A 24,619-nucleotide genomic window follows, 5' to 3' on the forward strand; every position below is an offset into this window, starting at 1 on the left:
GGAATTATGTATGACACAGGAAAACACGCTCAAGTAACATCTGAGATGAGTCCAAAGAACACTTGGAGGCAAACCGTAGAAACAGAAATGAAGGCTCTGAACTACAGCTGGGACGCCGTACAGAAACCTGTTAAAAAAAAGCAGAAGTGGAAGTCCTTTGATGCTGGCCTTTATGCCAGCTGGGTTAACAGCCAATATTTGTAGTACTAGTGTCCACAGATTATACAGCACTCAAGGAAGGATCACTATCCGTGGGCTAATGTTACACTCTTAGGGGCTTATTTACAAGCATCTTGTGCCACCAGTGTGTCACTTTTCGTGACACACCACTGGCGCAACCTCCTGCCCAATATTTACAAGGACGCGTAAAGCCACACCACGTGGCTTTTACTGTGCCTGTAAATATGGCCCCTTCTCACACAACACTTTGTGTGAAATGGGCGTGACATGGGTGTTGCTGTGGGTGATCCCACGCAACACCCATATATTCTGCCGCATTTCCAGATTTACAGGAATTCGTAAACCTGGAAATGCGTCAGACTACGCGTAGCGAGGTGCAACAAGGAGAAATGTTTACATTTCTCTTCTCCTCATTTTTTCCTCTTTCTAGGGATGCTGCATTCTCCAGCACACATGGAAGAGCAAATTACCTCTTTTTTTTGTTGTTATTGTTTTTGTGCAGGAAGGTACCCCTTCTTGCACAGAAACAATCTCCCCACAACGCAGGCACCCTTGCACCATGGCTCAAGGGTTCCTGCGTGGCGCATGGCAGCCAATTGTGCGCCAGCGCAGAGAAATGCACAGGGATGCGTCATATTGTTGTAAATATGACATATCTGTGTTTTTAAAGTACCGCAGGGTGGCGCCCTATAATGTTCATTACTGCAGTGTCCACAGGTTATACCGCACTCAAGCGATGATTAGTCACAGCGACCTAGGGTACTCTAATTGTTTTATTTCAATGCTGCATCACCTCATGTTAGAAACGCTTGAAAATAGTATCTAGTATTCGTCACTAAATACTTCTTTTTCTCCTCTAAGTGCATACGCATTTGAAGAGGTCCCTGAAGTTGTTCCTCTCGATACTTCTTGTGGTCTTTAACTTGCAAATGCTCCTTCTAGGGCTCTAAAATAGTCCCACACTACGCTACCTATACTCATGTGTTTACAATACCTTGTGCAGAGCTCTGAAACCCGACTGGGTGGAGTTTGTGCTATAAAAAAGACAAATATAAAACTGGGTATAAACTAACCCTGGAGAAGTCGCGTGTATGTGCAACCACCGACCAGAGGGAGGGATGTCAGATGTGGACTGTCTGCCCTGGCTCCTACTGCAAACTGAGAACACATAAACACGTTAGTGTAAAAAGGTCACGCACAGTGCGTACCGTACGCAGTAGGTGTAGTCACATCTCCAGGGAACAGACACATTCCTAGCAAACACCATGTATTAGTCAGTAGGCAGAAGAGGCCAGAAAGCGCGCGATGGTGTGAGACAGCAGCAGAGGAAGAGGGGAAGGGAACATGGGAAAATAGGGAGAGTGAGGAACAAACTGGAGCCAGGCCGTCTCTCATTGGAGTAAAACTTTTTATTGCATTACTTGTTTTTACAATACAATGTGTTAAACGCATAGACACAATAATACATTTAGTTGATTTTGAGCTACTTGTCAGAGGGACGCAAGTAGCCTGCAGAAATTACCGCTCCCATAATGCCTTGCCCCAGCAGTGCCCATAAAATAGTTATACAGCCTGTCCTACAAACCCGCACTTCCTGAGCACCCTGCATCTCATGATGGGAGATTCCTTGGAGACCCGTCTGAGCCCCTGACCAGGCCCCCACACTCCCCGCCACGGGCGCCAATGGTCATGCTGTGTCCAGGGCACGAGTCGGGGGGTACACGCGGGTGGGCGGTGTCCCCCACTTTTTTCATAGGGTGGACGCCGTCCACCCTGCCAAGAAGTGTGGCCCCACTAAAATATGCTGATTTCGTCCCGGTGTAATTTACAAACACCGGGACACATCCTGCAGCGCCTGCGGGGAAGGGGCTCTCTTAGGCGCATATTATCAAGGACAGCGTTAAAAATTATCGCCGGTTAAAGCGGCGATAATGGGCTTGATAATACGCCCTTGAGAATTCCAATAGAAGTCCATGTTCTGGTATCAACATGGGCTTCTATTGGAATTCTCACGGGCATATTATCAAGCCCATTATTGACGCCTTAGCAGCAGTTTTCTGCCGCTAAACCGGCGATAATTTTAACGCCTTCCTTGATAATATGCCCCTTAGTTTTGACTCCTGCTGGGCCCATAACAAAGGCCGAATCGGAGGAGTCATCAGGCCTCCTTTTGTTGGAGTCTCTTGGCTGTGAGCAGCTGGGGGGGAAACAAAGGCTCACACCTTGTGAGCACTTCACACATACTGAAGAGAGGCAGCTTTTAACTTTGTTCAGGCTCTGTTTAGGAGATATGCATGCACTGTAAAAACTTCAGATGTGTTGATGTTTCCCAGCATTTTCAGAAAATAAATAGCATTTATATAGCACTTACTACCTCTGAGGAGGCGTTGTAATAATTTAAATATCACTATTTCTTTTAAAGTACTATGCTTAGAGAAAACTTAACGCTGATAAAAGGTAACATTGTGTAGCGTACAAAAGTGTGAATCTTCTGCCTAAATCAGGAGGGTTTCCCTGTATAGTCGATATGTGCTCAAATGTACTCATGATAGACCTGCTAAACATATATGTGAGGGCTTAAGATCTGATGTCACTTCCTGTGATGCCAGTTCCTGTGCTGTCACGCACTGTGATGTCACGCGCTGTGATGTCTGGCGCCATGATGTCACGCGTCACAATGTCACGTGCTGGGATGCAACTTGCATACTGATTAACTAGGTTAGTCCCCCCACTTCTTTTTTTAGCACTTGTGCCCTGTGTCTCACGTCATGTTATATGGCCGGTCGTTGCTGTCATTGGGCGGCATGCCGTACCCCCAGAGTGCTGTACGGGTGCCCCTTTATTTTTTAATAACAAACAGGGAACAGCCCGTCTTCATAAATACGGATGATACAGCGGTTAAACTGTCTTCAAATGAACGTTATGACAGGGATAAACGTTGCTGAACCATGACTGTCTATGATATTCGATCCTGCTGCGCCAATGCTCTGCCTGAGACCCCCGGAGGACGAAGGCGCTGCTGGTAACTTTTACTTTACTCCCCCAGACTGCACACACATTGATTTTAAAGCTAAGTTCAGTCACACCGTCACCGCATTATGCATCACATACCTGGCCAGAGGCCTAAATGCGACGCCCCCAGTACCACAGGGCACACAAGCTAGATAGAGGTTACAAGTTTAAACACATTTTCCAGCGGCAGGAAAAATTTGAGGCCTGATGAAGAGGTCTTTCGGTGAATGAAGATTACCGGTGAGTAATGCAGTCATTAAAATAGGAAGAGGTAAGTGGCTAAAATGACAGCAAGCAGCGCTATGGGGCCTGCTTCTGTTCCAGGAGCACCACCGCCAGCTCCTGTTCCAGGAGCACCACCGCCAGTTCCTGTTCCAGGAGCAACACTGGGTTGAGTTCCACCGCCAGCTCCACTTTCACTTTCTGCAACAAAAAATAAAATTACGTCAGGATGAGAAGGGCAGGTAAGTAACAACGGCACAGAGAAATATCAAAGTATGTCGCCCCCTAAAAGCTGCTGCCCTAGAGTTTTGGGCCCATTAAGCGGTCGCCCAGTTTAGATTCAAGAGAGTCACAGCAAACATTTAGCTTGTCCGTCTTCCCTCACCTTTCATCTCTGCCCCATTCTCAGCAAGTTACAAGGTAAAGGCGCACACACGAATTCAGTCGTGATGAGAAATCCTCCAGTTTCCTAGGGAAATCTTACACCCCCTGGTGAAATGGCCTCCATCTTGCGGTAGCCATGCTGAAGGAAATTCTGCTTGATTTAACACGTTCTATGGAAATTGGAGGATTTTACATTGCTGTCAAACTCTAATCTAAAATGATGAAGAAAAGCTCATTATTCCTGGTCTTTGAATTTCTCGATGATGCCAACTCAGGACCCTAATCAGAACCTCCCACAAAGCCACGTGCAAACAGGACAGTGTGGAGCGCATAAAACACATCATTTAAAGTGTGAAAACAATTAGGGACCTTGGCATAGGCCAAAGTAAGCCAAAGAGAGAGAAACCGACTGCACCTCAAAGCAGTCGCGAAAACAGTGTTAGTACAAGTTGCAATAGTTGCTATTCCCACCAGTATTATCTGGAGGCAAAGGCCGAACATGCTTGTGATGAAGATGTCCTACCAAAATGTGTGGATCCTGTTTGCTAAACTGTTGACTCACTAATGGTGCAATAAACTGCGAGACGTTTGGAGGTGTATGTATATATATATATACATTCATAGAAGCAAAGACTTTAGTGGGTTACAATGCCACTCCTCTCCCTCGGCAATAGCAATAAGAAGCAAAATATATTTAACCCAAACCAGGCTGTGAGGTGTTCCACTTATGCAGCAAGGTAAAGTCACACTGAAATGATTTTGTGCCCATTAGAAGAGTTGTTTTCCTGTGTAAAGTAATTATTACATGCAATCTGTGAGGCAGTAATAAGTGTTTTTCTCATGTCACTTTTCCTGTTCTGTGGTAGTAAATTCAATTTTGATCTTTGCATTGTAGTAATAAATGCATGGATGTGTGTTGGATAGTAGAGTTGCTCTAACGTACAGTTTATGCCAGATTCATTTTCACTGCCATGACAAATATATTACAAACTGGCAGTAGCCACTGTTTAGTTATGTTGGAGGTACACTTTCCATTAAAAAGGCAGTTTTTGATTTGCCTATACCTTTTCACCCTTTAGGCGGATTTGCCATGAACTTGTCCGTACGTTCGTTGAGGTAAGTTTTGACATGCCAAATTCCTTGAAGAGCTGCCCACAAGGCAAAAAGTTACAGAATGAAAGTAAAAAGTAAGTCATTTCCTCTTTGAAAGTGAGCTTTTTTTCCTTTGGCGTAAATCCAACTGGCAGTTTTCTAGATATTAGCATTTAAAAAAGGTGGAGAGCAGGCATTTAAGGGTTAACCCTTCTCTCTTTGCCATTTAAACTCAAGGGTCAACCCTGTCAATTACATTTTCAAATTTTAATGCAATGTGGGATTAGGAATGAAATGTTTTTTCTGCCATCTTGAAACTCGTGTTTTCAGCTTAGACTAGGGGATTTCGCTATGTCCTGAGCAGGTTGAGCCGCCACAATGGGATGGCCGAAGGCCAAGCCCTGACGATAACCCACACATTGCATGGCTTCAGCTGTGTGATGCATGGGTTTGGTGGCCACAGCAGGCTGACCGCAGTACTGGTCCTGCAGCCAACCCTCGCTGTGCATTAATAGAGCGGGCCGTCCAAGGGTTTGCTAGGCAGGGTGCGCCACCACGGTTGTGTTGAAGTACCATGTCTGTCAAACCCCAAATCAGGACCTAGGTTTGCTCATCAATTAAAAGGGAATAAACAAAACTGGAGTTCCAGAAGTTCTGAATCTAAAGTATATAGCTTGTGGATCCTTTTAATAATAGGGTAAGTGGCAGAAGTATCAAAGGACCTTCGACCTCTAAGGAATGAGAAGAGCATACATTGCAAAGGGCCCTGCATTATTCAGCTGGGAAGACTGCTACCCTGTACCTGCACAGCTATGTCTGCTTGAAAAGGCAATTTCCATGTTGATGTTGAAATGATGGAAGTAAAACCCTGTAGCGGATCAGAGCAGAACCCTTAATTTGTAGATTATTATATGGGGGCAATGACCTGCAAGGTTGCAAGATGTCTCCCCAGTGGCAAAATATGAATCAAAATTTCAGCTGTAACAGTGGCAAGAAGATTTACTCCCCGAAGGCCCACCACTTTCCACATCCTACCGCATACTGGTGATTGTTGGCAAAGACAGTGCCTCGCCCCAAGCAATAATACTAAAAGGGTTGTGATTCACAGTAGGCTGAACCAGCAAATGGAGACTGAGTGCTATTCACACCCTTGTAATTCGCTGAAGGATGTCGACTCAGACATCTGGCTATGTTTCAGTCATCAGCTACCTCCCAATCCTAAACAAGAAGGTTGTGGAGGTGGGAGCGCCCGACACGCATTGCCGTCACTCCATCGCTGTCTAAATCAGGATAATCAACATCTCTAGACATGCACAATATTAAGTGGCAGGTACATGTCATCTGCCTTTGACAATACAATTAGCAAATTATATCTGTGTGTGGGGAAAGTATTAATTATTAGGCATGAACACTCAATCACACAAAAAAAGTTAATTTTGCTAGACTTAGGGGCATATTTCCTAGAAAAAGACACAGCTTTGTAAGCCAACTTCCTGCACCAAGCTGTGCCATTAGGTAAGTTCAGGGATGGATTCTATTTACTGCAATACAACGCTTCCCTGTGCTTTCCTCTGCGCTGGCTCACAATTAGCTACCTAGCGCCAACGTAGGCACCCTTGCACCATGGTGCAAGGGTGCCTGTGTTGCAGGGATGATTATTTTTGTGCAGGAAGGGACACCTTCCTGCATGAAAACATTAATTGAATGGCGTGTTCCTCCTTCTATGTGTGTTGCAGTATGCAGCACATATAGGGGCATATTCTCAAGGAGCTATCGCCGAGTTAACGGCACTTTATCGCAGCCAAAGTTGCGATAAACTTATCGCCCCATTCACAAGCTGGTGTCAACAGCCCATAACACCTGTTCACCCGCGATAGCAGCCGCAAAAAACATCGCCACAGATGACCCCGGCAACTATCGCTAATGAGATGCAGAGTAGGCGTTCCTGTGCAAAAAGCCACGACAACACCACTCCGCAACATTCTCAACGACCAGCCAGATCGGCGATAAGATCACAAAACATGCAATAAGGCGCGTTAGCAGTAGGAAATTAACACCTGCTCTGACCTGGTGCAAAGTCGGACAACAACCGGCAACAGACAAGGGAGCACAGCCCAGAGCAAAACATGAAGAACAACAGATGCACCCGGGCAACTGAACATGCAGCCCGGAGCCCCAATAGGGCAACAACACCCACCGCCACCACCCCCAGGACCCCCCCCACCCCTCACCCGGACCAACACTGAGGCAGCACAGACAAAGATAGCGACCTGCTGAAAACACACCAACCTCACAGACCCAACACCAGGGAACGTCATTGCCCTCCACAGGCTCAAAAGGACAACCATCCTACGCATCCTGACTTCCATTGCCCGCAGGCCGATGGTACCAACACAGCGGACAACCACCATCCCTCCGCAGACAAAGCTGCTGGCTGTGCCGCACCTGTTGGCCTCTGGGACCTGCCAACCAACAACCGCCAGAGTCGGAGGAGTCTCACAGCCAGCCACATCCAAGCCCCCCAACTGTCTTGGATGCCATCATCAGCTTGGTACCACACTACCTATCCTTCCCCCACACTGCGCAGGAACAGCTGGAGACCAAGCAAGGCATCAAAGTCATAGCTGTCTTCCCTCACGTGTCAGTGGGCAATTGAATGCACACATGTCCTACTGGTGCCCCCTGGTGACACTGCACATAATATCCGCTACCGAAAGCACATGCATACCATCACTGTGCAGGCAATAGTGGACCACCTGGGAATCTCCACCAACCTCGACGCCAACCACCCATTCCAAGTGCATGAGTCCTACATCTGCAGGAAGAGGTGTGGCGCCACGGCCAGGGCAACTGACTCCGGAATCTGGGGATCACGGTTCGATCCCCGGCGCCGGAGGCAGATTAGCCCAGCACCATGTGACTCTGGGCAATAGCTTGCTTAATCTTCCCGACGGCCCCCAGCGCCTAGAGACCCTTACGGGTGATGGTTCGCGCTTTACAAATGTGGATATTATTATTATTATTATTATTATATCTTCCGACAGCCCATCATCACGCGGCACTTCCTGGCTGGCACCTACGGAAATGCGCTGCTCGTTGGCAAGTACCAAATGAACACACCACACACCTCCACTCCACAACCATGCAACTCACAACACTGGGAATGCACACGTCACAAACTCACATACAACATGCTAAACAACATGCCCACCCACCAGACACAACAGCACAACTCACTCTGGCAACCTGGGCCAGCCATGCACATAAGCCATCAACTGCATGGCACCTCAGCCACACGATAGCAGATTGTGGGAAGAGGTGGGGACCAGGCATGTGCGAAGGAGGCAACTGACCAATGAATGACAATGTACACAATGCCAAGTGTGGCATCACAGCGATGGCCAAACTGCAGTATGCAGACCACACACATATCCATGTTGACATACACCGCTGGTGTATGGAGTGTAGTGGACAGTGGACGCAACCATGTCACCCCAGCCAGTGGGGAAGATCCCAGAAATGTAGCTTGTTACGTCCCCCCCCCCCATAAGCGTGAGCGGAGTGGGCTGGCCAGGCGTACGCCCGGCACGAGTAGGGGTGTGAATAAAAAGCACGTAGCTTTGGGCGTGGTCCTCTTCCGGAATGCTCAACGACTCTGCCAGGGCGGCGCCCCTCACCCCGCCACGAGGCCAACGCCGTGAGCGGTGTTGCCTGCGTTCCTGTGCGCCTGCTACACCCTTGGCCACAGGGCCCGTACCAGTCCTGCCAGGCCCGGCGCTCCCAGGCCTCAATGCACACCTGCCGATACCGGCATGTGTCGAAGAGGGCCCACCACGTGCCAGTGCAAGCTCCAAGCCTTAGTGCTGTGAACCTGGCAGCCTCCTCAGACCATCACGACCTCCTAGACACCGGCCCGCTGTACTCCCCTCTCATTGACGTACTCCACCTGCATGCACAGCGGAAAAGTAGGTCACACATTTGGAACTGAGTCTTGATAACACTATGGCAAAGAACATCAATTATGGCAGATTTTATCTCACTATACTCCCATCGATGTGGTGCCACCAAGTAACCCTGGGCGTAGTTTGCGTAGTCACGCTACGTGTAGATACGCAAAGTGCACTTTGCACTACGCACGCTACGCGTAGCTATGCGAACTGCGTAGTGCGGTAGCGAAATGCTGTTTGCACTGATTGCACAGTGCCGGATGCTTGTCCGCACTGTGCAATCATTGCGAACGGCATCATGCACAGTGCAAGCGGTCATTTACTGCCGCTCGAGTAGATTTTTACTCGAACAGCAGCTTTCTCAACGCAGCCTGGTAGTTTCTCATCGTGAGTGGTTGCGAGCATACACGACCACTCGCAATGAGAAACCTGACCTCCCTGCGTTCAGAATCTCGCCGGGAGGTTTATTTTCCACGCTCGCGATCGGCAACTTGGTTCCGATCCATGGAGATGGCTAGATTTCTTTCTGGCGATGGGCAGAAAATATTTGTTCATCACAGTTCATATAACCGCTGACATCATGGAGACTTTACTCAGGACAGACCTAGACACAGTGCACATGGTATCCAGGTCTTCGGGTTCAGGTCCGCGCTCCCCAGGGAAAGCAGTCAATGTGATTTTCAACTGCTGTCCAGAACATGTTGATGAACATCCCTTTGGATTGGGTGATGCTGATTGGTCATCAGGCAGTTGAGTCACTTGAAAGATTTAAAGTAGACAGGACTCACTGCTAAGACTTCCTTTTCCACAGATCCATTTTTTTGAATTCATGAAGCTCAGGGGCTTTGACATGCAGCAATATCACTAATAGTAAATGCCCCTACAACCTCAGCAGCCTCAGCAAGATTTCCAGCCCACCTGGGGCAGCAGCAGAGGTCACCAGCCTACCTCCCCTGTGGCTACTGCTACAACGACACCAAAACATCTTTCATGTGGCACCGGAACTCTGCTACATGTGCCATGTGGGGATACTCACTCCTGGCTGAAGATCCCTAACTAGGCGAAATCAGCCCTAGGTTGCTTCTGTTGCGGTTCAGGGAGGACCTGGTAATTTGGGCTGGACTGTTCCAATGAAGAGTAGGGTCAAGACTGATTTGTATATTTTTGGGTCTGAGCTGAGGTGGCATGTGGGCAAAAAACAATGGATTGGGATGCGGCCCGACAATTACTAGGGCCTGAGATTAATTCCAGCATTCCATTCATCACCTTGTTATATTTACAGGTTGAGATAACGCATTTAATAGAGCATGTGATGAAGAACCAATGAACAAGGCTGTGGACAACAGGACTTGCTATAAGTTTTTATTCTCTAAGTGCAGGTAGCACCATAACCCATGCGATCTGCTTCCCAGCTCATCTCTGATCTTGAATCCTTCCTTATTTTAGCTTTGTCCTCCCAGGGCTCCGTCTCATCTACTACCACCCTGGTCATGAAATTAACAGGGATATGGTCATGTGTTGGGTCACTCATTTGATATATTTGAGGAGCTCACTGTAGCCAGAAATAGGGTGTCCTGGTACCTTTAAGGTTAATCCAGGACAGATGTTAAAAGCCGCATAAATATTACAAAATAGATGTGTCTCTGATCATATGATCAGAGAGTACAAAACAATGCAGTGAAAAACCAACATGCTGTACAGTTTCTCTTCTCTATCTACTGGATAACGTTGCTCTTATGGACTCTTTCCCATGGCAGAGCTTGCCCAGAAACTCCATGTGGCTTGCACTGTCTGCCCAGGCTGTGGTTCTCCCTATCCACATTTTTGGGCTACATCAATGGTCCAGGAAATGCTACGTGATAAAGCCAGGTGAAATTCTTGGTTTTATCTTTTCGGGTCATCACCCAGACCTCCATTTTATGGGAATTCTTTCAAAGCAAATGCTTACTTAGCTATTCTGGGATTGTGAGGGGTGAATTAGGGCCAGAATGACAATTGTTTATAATTGGATGGGGTTTGCATAGATTGCACCGCGTGGTTCTTCCATGACGCCCTTCGAGTCAGTTTGTTTAGCCACCACAATCTCGCCCATAAAACTGTTTGTAGTAGGGGTACTCTATCTAGTCTTTTACATTTCCAGTAAGAGCCTGCTGTCATCTTTTCCTGTAGAATAGGTGCGCTGAGACAAGGTACATGGGCCCGATTCACAGAACTAATTTAAGACAAAATCCTAAACTTACTACTTTTGGTATTCACAGAAGTTAGGATTTTGTCTTAAGTTTGTCTTAAGACAAACTTAAGACAGACTTAAGACAGACTTAAGACAAACTTAAGACAGACTTAAGACAAACTTAAGACAGACTTAAGACAAACTTAAGACAGACTTAAGACAGACTTAAGTTAGGATTTTGTCTTAAGTCTGTCTTAAGTCTGTCTTAAGTCTGTCTTAAGTTTGTCTTAAGTCTGTCTTAAGTCTGTCTTAAATTTGTCTTAAAACAAACTTAAGACAAAATCCTAACTTCTGTGAATACCAAAAGTAGTAAGTTTAGGATTTTGTCTTAAGTTAGTTCTGTGAATCAGCCCCATGTGTGCTAAACAGTAAAGCTTTTGTGTTGCTTTTGCAAGTGAGATGTGTGGTTTTCATCTGTCTCAGGACTTTCATCTACATTTATAATGAACTGTGATTAATTCGCAAATAGACAGCTGTGATTGATTTGTCCGGTTCCTGATCATTCTATAGTGGTCAGACCTGATCTGGATGGAAGGTCTTTTGAAATTCCAGCTGCCAGTCTCTGACATCAGTGTTTTGATTTCTTCGCTGCTGAATTGGTATCTGTTGATCTTGCATATCTTTGCTTTTAAAAACGAACCTAACAAATGATTTGAATGCATTTCTGACCCACTGTTGCACTTCTTAATATTTCTTTGGATTACTGCCTAGAATTTACATTCCAACAATCTCTGTATGACTTGGTGAAAATACTAGATAAACTCATCTCTGATTTCGCATCAGACTCAGAAGTTTGTCCTTATTTTTAGTCTGATACTTGCTTTACGTATCATGGCTCTTCTGCTCATCCACTGGTGGAGACAGATAGTCTATTTTTTAATTTGGTTGCCTTGTTCCTTTTTAGCCAATCAAAACATTGCATTTTCTCAACTCAGAAATTGTAGGTCATTTGTCCTTCATTCTTATTCTGGCTCTGGCTCTCCCGATGGACATTGCTGCTGGAATTACCATTTTAAAACGCCATCTGTTGGAAAATGACCCTCTCTGAAGGCTCACCCCAAACGTGTTGCCTTCCTCCTCCTCTTTTTGCTGGATTCATTTTGTTGCCTTTAGGACTCTGAGCACTTTACCACTGCTACCAGTGCTAAAGTGCATGTGCTTCTCCCCTAAACATGGTAACATTGGTGTATACCCGACTGGCATATTTAATTGACTTGTAAGCCCCTATTAAAGTGGTATGCAAGTGGTAGGGCCTGTGAATTAGATGCTACTTGTGGGACTGCAGCACTGATTGTGCCACCCACATAAGTAGCCCTCTAAACAAACGTCTCAGGCTGCCGCCGCAGAGCCTGTGTGTGCAGTTATACTGCCACTTAAACATGCCATTTAAAACTCTTTGCCAAGCCCCAAACTCACCATTTATTACAAATAAGTTACCCCTAAGGTAGGTCCTAGGTAGCCCAAAGGGCAGGGTGCTGTGTATGTAAAAGGTACAACATACTTTTAGGTTTTGCATGTCCTGGTAGTGAAAACCCTCTAAATTGATTTTTCACTACTATGAGGCCTACTCCTTGCATAGGTTTAAATTGAGAAGTCATTAATATACTTTTAAGCTGCAATTCCTGATCAAAAAGGAGTAGCTGTGTCATGTTTTATATCTTTGGAATGGTAATGACAAATCCTCTTTACTGGTAAAATTGGATTTGACAATGCTATTTTAGTAATGCCACTTTTAGAAAGTGGACATTTCTCTGCTCTTACAGCTCTGTGTGCCTGCAGCCTTTCTCCAATACATATCCGGGGTGGGTGACAGCTACTCATTGTGTATTCCCTCTAGACAGCCACAAACACACGAAGGTTAGGTGTGTCTGAGTACTCATTTGCATTCTGAAGGCTCTTCCTGGGCAGAAAGGGAGGGGGAGCTTTCATTTAGACCTGAATAGGCATGGTCCTGTCCCCACACAAAGGGATGATTACCCAATACAGCTAGTCTGGAGCCAGGGATGGGATGAAAGAGCTTCTGTGCACTTCAAAGACCCTTCTTTGAAGTCACCTCTACTTCAAAGGCACAACTGGGTATAAGTACTGGGTCCCTGACCCCACCCATTCAGACACTTCTGGACCTGTAAAGAACCTCTCTCAGAAGAACTGCTGTGCTGATCCTAGGACCATCACTCTGCTGGACTGCTGCTCTGTAAAAACAGCTTTTCTACCTGCAGAGGGAGAGCTTTACTCTGCCTTGAATTCAGAGTGATCTCCAAGGGCTGGTTGGCTTGCCTCCTGTTGCTTGAGACTCAGGGCTATCAAAGTCTCCACCCCTGCTCCTGTGCCTGGTTCACTGGAAGTGGACCCCGATACTTGCACCAGAGAAATTGATGCATCACCAGTCTACTTGGAGCAGAACTGGTGCACCGACCCTATTGGGGGAGTAGAATTGGGGCATAGCACTCCGAACCACCGCATCACATCCGGAAGCATCGCTTGGGAACCAATGCAGCGCCGCCATTGTGTGGAGAAGATCGACGCATCGCCACTCCAGCGTTAATTAACCCGTGCATCGCCTTCGGAACTGCTGCACTAAGAACCGGCGGTTCGCTTAATGGACCTAATGCACTGCTGCAGCTGGTTCGAGAATTCCAGCGCAACACCCCCTTGTGTGGAGATCATCACCACATCTTGGCTGTGACAAGGCTTAAGGTACTTTTGCTCAGAGGGCCCTGCCCAGGTACTGTAGCTGGCCTGCGCTCCTTCATGGGCGGCCTGAACTGTTGACTTTGTCCCGGTCCAGTACGACCAGATAACCCCCATTGGCACTTATTGCTTCTATGGACTAGAACTCTTTTTATGCTTTAAAAATGAATTAATCGACTTCTACTCATTGGATTTTTGTTGTTTTGGTCTTGATTTAATATAAAGTTATTGTCTATTTTTTCAAACCTGCCCAGTGTCTTTTGTGGTGTTTGATTGTGTTACTGTGTGTTTTGCACAAATACTTTACACATTGCCGTTTTAGATAAGCGTCACTGCTCTGTGTCAAGCTACCAAATGGTGAGCACAGGTTATCGTTTTGTGGGTATCTAGCTTACCCTGACTAAAATTGTGGTTCTTGCTTGGACAGGGTGCATACCCCTGCCAACCAGAAAACCAATTTCTAACACCATCATTCATGTGAATTGGTCGCGGCTCACAGGTATTTTAGGCATCCCTGTGATAGCAATAGATATATTCACTACACATGCGCTAATTTACATAAAAATTGCGATGAGACACCCTTGACGCTACACAAAGCTCTTGAAGCATAGACACACCCTTTCACTTATTAATCCACATTGCAGGGCCAGGGGTTGTGTAAGAACTCTTCCTCCTCTCCCAAGTAGTCATAGTGCCTCAATACAGATTTCTATCTCTCTGTTTGTTCCAATGTTAAGAGGCGGCATTTGATGAATCAAGCTTTTGTGAATAAAGTTGATACTATTTGCAAAGGTATCTCCAACTAGTTTCTGAAAAACCTTCAGATACTCTTGCCCACTGTTTGTTCCAGTAACAGAAACCTTTCCTTGTTTATTGAAAGATGGAGTGGCCTCTTCAGTGTTTGAATAAGCTAATTGTCTTCACCAGCCATAACATTCTCACACCTGCATTGAAGCCAGCTCTTTTATCTCTGGTACGTTTTGACTTCCTTTATTCATTAAGGCATTAAGCCCTCTATATGGAAATGGGGTAAGGTCTTCAAGTTTTGGGACCTCTAATCTTTAGGGATCTTTCACTCTGCAATTATGTGGCTACCCATAGACACCCTTAGTGACAGGGATGAGGCTGTTCTCCTAACATAGAGAGCCTGATTAGCGAAGTTTAGTTTCCATCTGACGACCAGTACCTCACAGCAAGTACCGTATACCTTAATTGTTGGACCTGGCCCTTTTTTCAGGGTCATCCCTAAACTTTTTGCCTTCCTCCTGTATTTTTCCTGACCTGTTGTTGGCTGTTTTATGACTCTGGGCACCTTACCACTGCTGATCAGTGCTAAGGTGCATATGCTCTCCCTAAGGTAAAATGTATACATTGATTGGTGTACATGTTTGGCTTATTTGGTTTACTATCAGCCCCTAGTAAAGTGCACCAGGAGTGCCAGGGCTTGTAAATACAAATGCTGCTGTTGGGCTTGCAGCACTGGTTGTGCCACCCACAGAAGCGGCCTAGAAAAATGTGTCTAAGGTCTGCCACTGCAGAACCTGCGCGCGGTCTGGTACTGTCGTGCTGATTGCGCAAGTGCACCTACTTGCCAGTCCCCAAACCTTCACTTAACTACATATTAGTCACCCCTCTGGTAGGCCCAAGGGCAGGGTGCATTGTAGGTATAAGATAGGACATGCCCTGATGTGTGTGGCATGTCCTAATAGTGAATTACAGCCATTTTCGTTTTTCACTATTGAAGGCTACCTGCTCTCCATAGGCCAGAATGGGCTGCTGGAATTACTACACGCTGTAATCCCAGTGGACTCAGAGAGCATGGTAGAAAGTCATATTTAGTATGCCTGAACTCAGAATAATAAAATACTTCTTTTAGTAAAGTTTATTTTAATATCCTGTGTTTGTAAATACTACTTTTAGAAAGTTAGTATTTACTGACCTGGCCATTTCAGTCCGCCTCTGCTGTGTGTGTGTGTTCTGCCTAGCAACAGTGAGGAGCAGGGCTGGGGAATTCCAGGAGACAGGCTGGCTGCCAGGTGGTGGGTAGAGAGATTACACCAGGATGGGTGGGAGGAGTACACCTTTGACTCTGAATAGACCTGTGCTCTGCCACCACAATGCCAGCTCTGCCCTCTGTGGAGCGGCTGATGTCTCTGCCCTGCTGCTGAAAGGAAAGAGCAGAGTCACCACAACAAAGTGCTCCAAAACAGGACTGAGCCAGGCCCAGGCCCCCTGGCGACAAAGAACAAAAGAATTGTGCTATAAAAGAAGGAGCCCTACTCCTAAGAAATCAGATCCTGTTTGCGCCAAGAAGAAACTCTGCCTGAAGGAGAAGGACCTGGAAAAGCTGTATGGAGGAGTACTGTCTCTATGCCTGAGAGACTGGCCTGCGGTGGGTGCCTGACTGCTGCAAGGAGAGGAAAAGACTAAAGGAAAAGACTTTTTAATCAACTTGTGCTTTGGACAATCTCCAAGGGCTTGCTAGTGAACTTGCCCACTAATCTGCGCCCCAGGAACAGTGGGCGCTACCTTCCCCCAAGAAGAGGAGAAGCTGCTGGAGGCGATCCTGTGACGCTGACCCCTGAGGACCTGTGTGACCCTCCTCTGATCACCGCGGCACCTGCCACCGGGGCTACTGCGAGCACCGCAAAGACCTGTCTACCTTCTCCAAGCACCGCAAACATCTGCCCCCCGAGCCGTAGCTCGCACCGCAAAGAAGAGACTGGTTAGGCTCTGAGCGCCGAGCCTCTGAGACCCCCCTGGCTGTGGAAGCCCCTGTAAGGACCTACGACGCACTGTGTGTCCTCCCCGTGAAGCCGGCAGCGCGACGCGCTGAAGAAATTGCCCCCGAGCTGCCACTCCTGCTTCTGACCTCTGGTACGTGTCTGGAAGTCTAGAAGTGCCCCACGAAGCATCGCCATCCACTGACCTCAAGGGACAGCAACGCGACGTGGGACACCCCTCACAGCCTTCTGGAGCCGCCAGGACCTTTGCCCAACAAGAATTTGAGGTACTGTTCACAGCGTGCTTGAATGCGACCCGTCCGTGGCTTTGTACGACCCGTACTGGCTTTGGAGACCCGCTACGCTGTACACGCGTGAAGCGTGAACTTTGGCAACCTCCGAAGTAGCTGTGCGAGACGAACCGGAAAGGTACGAACCACCCCCATTCAAAGTATAGTACGTTGCTCACGCGAGAAACGTGAGGTTTGGGAAAGGTGTACCGGACGTGTACGACGCGTACCAACGAAGGTACGGTCCGTACGGTTCACGTCCCGAGTACGCGTGAGAAACGGCAAGTGACGTCCAAAATCTCGTACGAAGCGTACTCGAGGCGCTACGAAGCGCACAGAACCCATAAGAACCCTATTTTAAGTAGAAAACTGCATTTTAAGACCTGTAGACTGCCTGAAAGCATTTAAAAGTAACTGGGACCTTATCTAAGTGAAGAACTGTATTTTAACAAGCCTGCGTAAAGAAATCTTAGCTATAAAGAACTTTACTTTTTATATAAATACAGCCTTGTGCCTTTGTGTGGTGGGGTGGTGATTATTGTGTGGGACAACTTGAACGCTTAACCTAATGCCCTCTGGAATCTAGCCTGACTGCTTGCGCCACGTTACCTAGAGGGTGAGCAGGGGTTATTTTTAACGAGGTAATCCTACGCCCTGACTTAGAGGAAAGGGTCCCTGATTGTCGCAAGTGCATACCTGCGCCAACCAGAGACCCCGGATTCTAACATTAATGGTGAAGACTGTAAGTTCTTGTTAGTCCTGGAAAACCTCTAGGTCTCAGTCGTACTACTGCACTTTTGTTTACAGTCATGCGTCAATAAAATAAAGGTGACAGAATGACACAATGTATTGAGAATGCAGTGTTATGTTTGCTGTTTGGTCTAGTTTTTCAGCAACCCCTGAATTAAAGGGTTGTGGTCAGCTTAGTGGACTTTGGCACAGGCAGCTAAAAATCTGTCAAAAATATTGTGGAAAAGTGTTTCAAAATATGATCATGTTTGAAACATGCTAAAAATTCCACCCAAAAGTTACCTGAGATTCCAATCCTAAGAACAAATATTGTTTTAGAGTACCCAAAGGTTCTAGGCCAAAGTCAAAGTTCTAACGTCCTGTTAATGCGGTGACCAGACTCATTCAGCTCGGGGACAGGGAGGACTTGACACAAACAGGAGCTATTTACAGCTTCAACTGGTCTTCTACTTCAAATTTCCAACAGTGGGGATTACTGATGCTGGAAATGGAATTGTACTCACAGTAGGTCTACTGGGGCTTTCAAACCTTACTACCCAGAATCTTATAAATGGCTGATTGCACTCAAAAGTCTCAGATGGCATGTGACCCACAGGACCTGGTTCGTAGCTGTAATGTGAGAAGCAGGATACAGGGCGAGGACAAATTGCACCTTTAGATTTTGTATTCTCGCTAACTGTAAGAAATTATTTAAATATTGCTGGAACCGGAACGACAAGTGTTAAGAATCCTAACGCTATTATTATTGCAATTTATAGAGCGCGCGGCTACCTCCAATGGAAGTGTACCGGTGCTGGCAGCGGATACAGCAGGAGAGAACTGGTGAGCGAACTCTAAGGTAGGCCAAAAAGCCCAGTTTTCAGTGCCTTCTTAAACAAAGGTGCTGACATGGCCTTCCGTATGTGCTCAGGCATGGAGTTCCAGAGAGAAGCAGTTTTCACAGAGAAGGCTCGGCCGCCAAACCTGGCTTTAGCGAAGCAAGGAATCACAAGTGGTTACTGGTGATTCGATCTGAAAGCCCTGGTCTGGCGGTATTTCTGGAGTCTTTGCTACAAGTATTGTGGGCCAGTGTCTCTAGCTGCTCTACAAGCGAAGGTCAGCGCCTTACACTCTATCCTCCTTTTGACAGGCAGAAAGTGTAGGCTGCCCAGGTGGGGGGAAATATGGTGGCGGAGTGGCACATTTATAATAAGCCTAGCAGCCGCATTTTGGATAATTTGAAGTTTCCTGATCAAATAGGCTGGGAGACCCAAGTACAGGCTGTTAGCATAGTCCATCTGAGACGTAACTAATGCATGGACCACCGTTTTCCTACACTCCATAGGAAAGAGTAGAAGGAATCTCCACAAGGCTTTCAGTTTCCAAAAGCATGATGAGGAAACTTGGCATATCTGGGCCTTGCCTGAGAGGTTAGAATCAAATTTAAACCTAAGATTTCTAGCAGAAATAGCTGGAAGAGGAGGAGGATTTAGCTCCGATGGCCACCAGAGTTCGGCCCGTGGAGGAGAAGGTTGATTGACGTACAGAACCTCAGTTTTATCGGTATTTAGTTTCAAACAGCTGTCCGTCATCCAAGTCAAGATGTTGATCTATCACTGCTTGAAATTGGTGAATGCTGCCTGGGTGTGTTCCCTAAAGTAGAACACAAGCTGGGTATCGTCAGCATATGAGACAACTTTCACATCACATTGCTCGACTAGCGAAGCGAGGGGTGTGAGGTAGACATTAAGAAAGAGTAGGGCTCAAGGCCGAACCCTGAGGAACTCAGCTCACGAGAGTGCTAGAGGAAAAGACATGGGGGCGGAGAAGTACTTGTTGAGACCGGCCCTCAAGAAATGAGCGGAACCAGGCTAAAGTGGTTCCCGTCACTCCCAGCAGCTCGAGTCTTTTCAGAAGAATCCGATGCGAAACAGTGTCAAAAGCTGCGGACAAGTCCAACAGCACTAGCATTGCACAGCTGCCCTGGTCTAGAGTGCCACGAAAAGTTCACGCCACTTCAAGCAGAGCTGTCACTGTGCTGTAGCCTGATCTAAAACCAGACTGGGAGTCATGGAGATAGTTGTTAGACTCCAGGAACTCAGATAGTTGTCTCTGAACTTCCGTCTTAAGAATTTTGGCCAGCGCTGGCAGGAGAGAGATAGGCCTAAAATTCTTAAGTTCTGTGAGGTCCGCATACTCTTTCTTGAGGATAGGCTTAGCTAGTGCCATTTTTCAACTGGTTGGATAGGTGCCCGATTTTAAAGATGAGTTCCAAATAAAGTTTAGTGAAGGATTGAATAAAGGGGCCAGCAACTTAAAAAACCTGGCTGGATAGGGGTCAACAGGTGAGCCTGATTTAATTTTATTCAGTTCAGATGGGGACGCTTCAGGCCAGAAAGGACAAAATTCAGACCACATGCCGGAGTGGCTGGGAGTAGGTAATGGCGTAGCTCACGACCCTGTCAAGGTAAAATAGGAGTAGATAGCCTGAACCGCCTCCTGGAAGATGATAGAGAGATCTTCACACAGGTTAGCTGAAGGAGCAATTGTGCTTTTCAAGGCCTGTGGCTTAATAAAGCACTGGAAAATCTTAAAAACGTCTTTGGCTGAGTTATCAGAGGACTTAATTTGATTAGCAACATAGTCTCTGATGGTATTACGTTTTAGCCTGTGGACGTTTTTTAGCGCTGCTCTGTACGTGCACTTGTCCTCTGAATTATAGGTTTTCTGCCAGGCATGCTCAAGCTTCTTACAAAAGCTTTTCTCCAGGCGGAGTTCAGTCGTGAACCAAGGGGCTGAGGGTTTATTCCTTGCCCGTTTCATAGTCCTAATAGGGACTATTCTGTCTGGGGCTGACATGACCCATGAGTTGAAAGTGGAAGCGTCACAGCTGGGTACTCCCATGAGCAGAGGAGGGGTGTTTCGTAGGGCTGGACCCATGGACTCAGGAGAGAACTTCCTCCAGTTTCTCCTATCCTCATATGCTGACCTCCCCAGATTATTACAGAGGGTGATGGTCAGATTGAAAGGAATTAATCGGTGATCTGACCATGTCAGAGGTATAGGATCTTCTACTATTAAAGTGTGATCATTGGTTAAAATGAGATCAAGCGTATGGCCAGCTATATGGGTGGGCATGGATAACGCTACTGTAAGGCTTAGAGTAAGTGCAACCCCCATGCTCCTATCAGGTCGATAATGACATATGCTTGCTCCCGCTATCATGTAAGCAGACACAGGGACAGTGCAGGTTTCCCACAACCGTGGGGCAAATAACAATGGGAATCCTTGTAACATGTTTTGTCAGAGTAAGACAGCAGACCTCCTTTCGAATTTAATGTGAATTTTCAGAACTTCTTCTTGAGACCTAGTTCTTGTCCGTTTGGAGTCGGGAGGGTTGAACAGGTGGGAACCTAGGAACAAATGTAAACAAGTGCCAGCTTCAAAAATCATAACTCTAGCCAATCAGTGGTGGGCACATCTTTGTGGGCATTTACCTTAAAGGGGACAGTGACAATGGGGGGCAGTTATCATGGTGAAATGAATGATTCTTCAATAGGCAATACTTTCCTGAACCCGCGTATCTCATACACCTCTCAAATGGACACAAGGGAGTGGGCACTGATGGCCCCTTGGAACCAGGTAGTCAGTAGATTTGACCCCCATGGTACCCACATTCCCAAGCTGATCTCACTTTTTTTTAAGTTTCCTTAGGACTCTGCTTTAGGTCTTTACTACATTTAGAAACTAAGCACAGGAGAAACGGGTTGGGGGCTCTGAGGTGCAGCACCGATGCATGCGCCAAGGACAAGGAAGCCTAATCCTTCTGTAAGGAACCGCCATCTTGTGCGGAAACAACCAAATATCTCCTCATGAGCATATCAAAATGAAGATACTAGACATGTAATATTTCTGAGAATGTTAAGCAACATGTTCAATGTTTAAAGTAAATGCTGTGTCCCAGCAAGATGTCTCTCAGCACAAACAGTTTTCTGTTTGTTGTAAACCCATGGCTAGGTTTAACGTTAAGTGATGCAACAATCGCACATTGTGCTAGCAGGATTCTTCCAAAGCCAGGGATTCGGACTACGGGAACAAGTGCACAGTAGGCATAAAACAGTTCCTCTCAGCTTTCTCGCTTAGTATGACCATACACTTAGGAACTCTTTATATGAAGTGTGCCTATACTGTGTGCCACTGACGCGGCTAGTCTCGCATGGTATGGCCTCACTCCTTTCCTCCTTGGATATTTTGTACTGCCTCTGGAGCCCTACCTTGTTCGAATGTAGCCCTCATCCCCCTAGCTAGCATCTCTACTCCCTCAGAGAGTTAATATGCACTAAAGAAGCTAATTTCTGAACATAACCTTACCGTATAAGCATAATTACTTTTTTAATTGACACTGGCAGTGTCACTGAAAGTGTCACACGTAAGCCCTGTAATGTCACACATAAGCACACACTGAATACAGAAACGTCACGCATAAGTAAACGGGAAACTTTACAGCAATGGTCTAACCCCTGATACGTGACACTTGACAGGGCCAGGGTATCAGCATGAAGGTCCCCACTCTTCATAGAGCTGGTTGTTTCATTTCATAAGTTGATCACTTGTAACTGTAGCTCAACATCAAATATTTGTAGCATAAAATCCCTCTCACTTTCAAACTCTCTTTGGTATGGTAGCAGACTCAAGTGTAATATTGAAGACCCTTCATTCTACCTGTGATTTTGCTGTGATTTGTTGACCTCTTATTGTGCAAAGTTTTTTTAAAACTTTTCTTCTCCTTTGTTCTTTAATCTGTGATCAGTTCTATTAATTTCAATTGTGTTTATTTTTGTTTTCCTTTGTACAGTCTGTCTGGTCTGTGCATGTATTAAGCACCACATACGGGGGGCTCGTCTTTTTTTCAATGATCCCCAGAAAAGGTATGTTTTCCCATGACATGCATATATACTTCCTAACAGTGCAATGAATACACATCTTTTTTATACATATACATATGTCAAGGAGGGAGCATATGGCTTAAACAGAACGGAGTTCCAAACTGAAGGAGCTTGGAAGAATAATCTTTAAAGGGCAGCACAACAGATAGACTCATCTGTGCTGCGCCGATTGCACTCAAGGTAATTGGGCAAGTTTCTGCTTGTGTGGTAGGCGGGTGCTAGCCAGCTGCAAATAGACTTCAAACGAAGGCAAGTGATGTCAGAACCCACAGGCATCCAGTGAAGTGGCATTCTACCTTGGGAGGTAGGCCCACCACTTAATAGGTGACAAATCACCAGGGCTGCTACGTCTTGTGTTCTCATAACTTGGTAGTTTGAGCACAACTCCAAAGGACATTTTTGTAGCCAAGAGGAGAACCAATCATGGCACACTGACTCCAATTAGGCTAGGGTCTTGGTTCCATTCTCTGATCTTCATTCACAAATGAAATTAAGTTTTTGATACACACTGGGCTTGTTATCCATCTTGCGGACTACAAGACATATTTAATATTTAGTTCACCACATCCATGCGGAAAAGCAGGTCACATAACTATAGATTTAGCCTAAATCAGTCAGCCCCTAAACCCTCTTCAACACTCAGATGGGGCTGCATGCTTAGAATGTCCTTGCTCCTTTCCTAGGCACTGAGTTAACCGCTACTATTTGTAGCTGCTCTCCAGGAGCTTCTCTAACCCTCACTATGGATGCTACAAAAATATATAGAAAGGCAATAGAAAAGGTGTGTGGGCCAATGTGACGCTGTAGCTGCCCTGCATTCCTATGGTTTTATCAAAATGGTGAACAAGTGGAGAACTTTGAGTGGAAAAATCGACAGATGGCTCGTACTTGGCGAATAAGTCTTGAACACAACTAACCCCTTAGACAATGGAGCAAGGATCCACTTTAGCCAATTTCACTCACCAGGTTTGACAGCCCTAACAAGTAGTGACATACAGCACATGAATCCTTTACTGCTTATGAGTTATAGGGTCAAGCCTACACTCACTCTGCTTATTTATTTATGTATTTATTGATGCACTTTTATGCAATTTTATTTAGCGCGTACTTTACCCTGAGGTGTTAGAGCGCTCTACAATAGAGTGAAGTACATGACATTAGAATTTCCAAGTAAAGTGGTAGAGGTGAAAAAATGTATAACTGCTACAGTTACTCATGGTGAGGGTTACAGATTTACAAATTACATATGAACTAAGTAATACAAATTGAACACTAAAGTTGGAGTGATTAGAGAAGCAAAAGTACATGTTACAAATTTACAAAGTTGAAGCGAAGCGGAAGGGCGAAGTAGCTCTCCCGTGAGTGTCATGAAAGTCAGAGTCACGCTAGGTGCATGTGGTGGGGCGCTAGGCGAGGAGAGGAGAATTATTGAAAGGAGTGTCTTTTATGGTCATTTTTGAAGATGCCGAAAGAGGTGGCGGTGCAGAGATTTGGAGGAAGCGAGTTCCAAATTCTAGTTGCATTACCTGAGAATGATTGCGCCATAAGTATTTCCCTATGGAAAATTGAAGGTTCAAGTAGTAGGTTTTCAGCATCAAATGAGAGTCTGGAGCCACCAGCAATTTTAAGTTTGTTGACTAGGTAGAAAGGGGTGGAGTTGTGAATGGCTTTATGGGTGATACAGGCAGTCTTATATATTGACCTAGCTGCAATGGAAAACCAGCGAATATTTATCAGCAAAGGTGTGATATAGTTGTTTCTTTTGGCCCAATGGACAATGCACGTAGACAAATGGAGGATGGATTTTAAAGGAGAGAGATGGATCTGGGAGGCCTGCAAGGAGAGAATTACAGTAGTCTTGTCTGGAGAGTTCCAAAGTTTGAACAAGATTTTTCAGATCGTGTTCTGGAACGAGACGACAGATCTCCACGAGAAGACGTAGTTTGTAGAATGCATTCTTGGCAAAGTGTTAATTTGGGAGTGGAAGTTAAGTCTTTTGTCCAGGATGACTCCTAGAGATTATCACTATCGATCAAGGTTGGTTTGCAGTTAAAGATTGTTCAGATTTTCCATCCATGATTGCAGAGGGGGTGAAGAATTTGAGTTTGTGATAAGAATGAGTTCAGTTTTAGAGGGATTTAGTTTTAGTTGGTGAGATGAATCCCAGACTTTT

At 46.0% G+C, this 24,619-nt stretch overlaps 1 protein-coding gene across 1 annotated transcript in view; it reads right to left on the minus strand.

Moving 5' to 3' along the window:
- Nucleotides 1-1,571: 1,571 nt before the first annotated feature.
- The window catches only part of LOC146810764 (uncharacterized), a 144,533-nt gene continuing 121,485 nt past the window's right edge, over nucleotides 1,572-24,619 (minus strand). The window contains exon 6 of the mRNA XM_085617797.1: nucleotides 1,572-3,615. Within this exon, the coding sequence (XP_085473923.1) occupies nucleotides 3,449-3,615 (167 nt within the window). The 3' untranslated portion in view covers nucleotides 1,572-3,448. The remainder of the gene's footprint in view (nucleotides 3,616-24,619) is intronic.

This window comes from Triturus cristatus, chromosome 7 (assembly GCF_964204655.1).
Source record: "Triturus cristatus chromosome 7, aTriCri1.1, whole genome shotgun sequence".
Taxonomy (NCBI): Eukaryota; Metazoa; Chordata; class Amphibia; order Caudata; family Salamandridae; genus Triturus; species Triturus cristatus.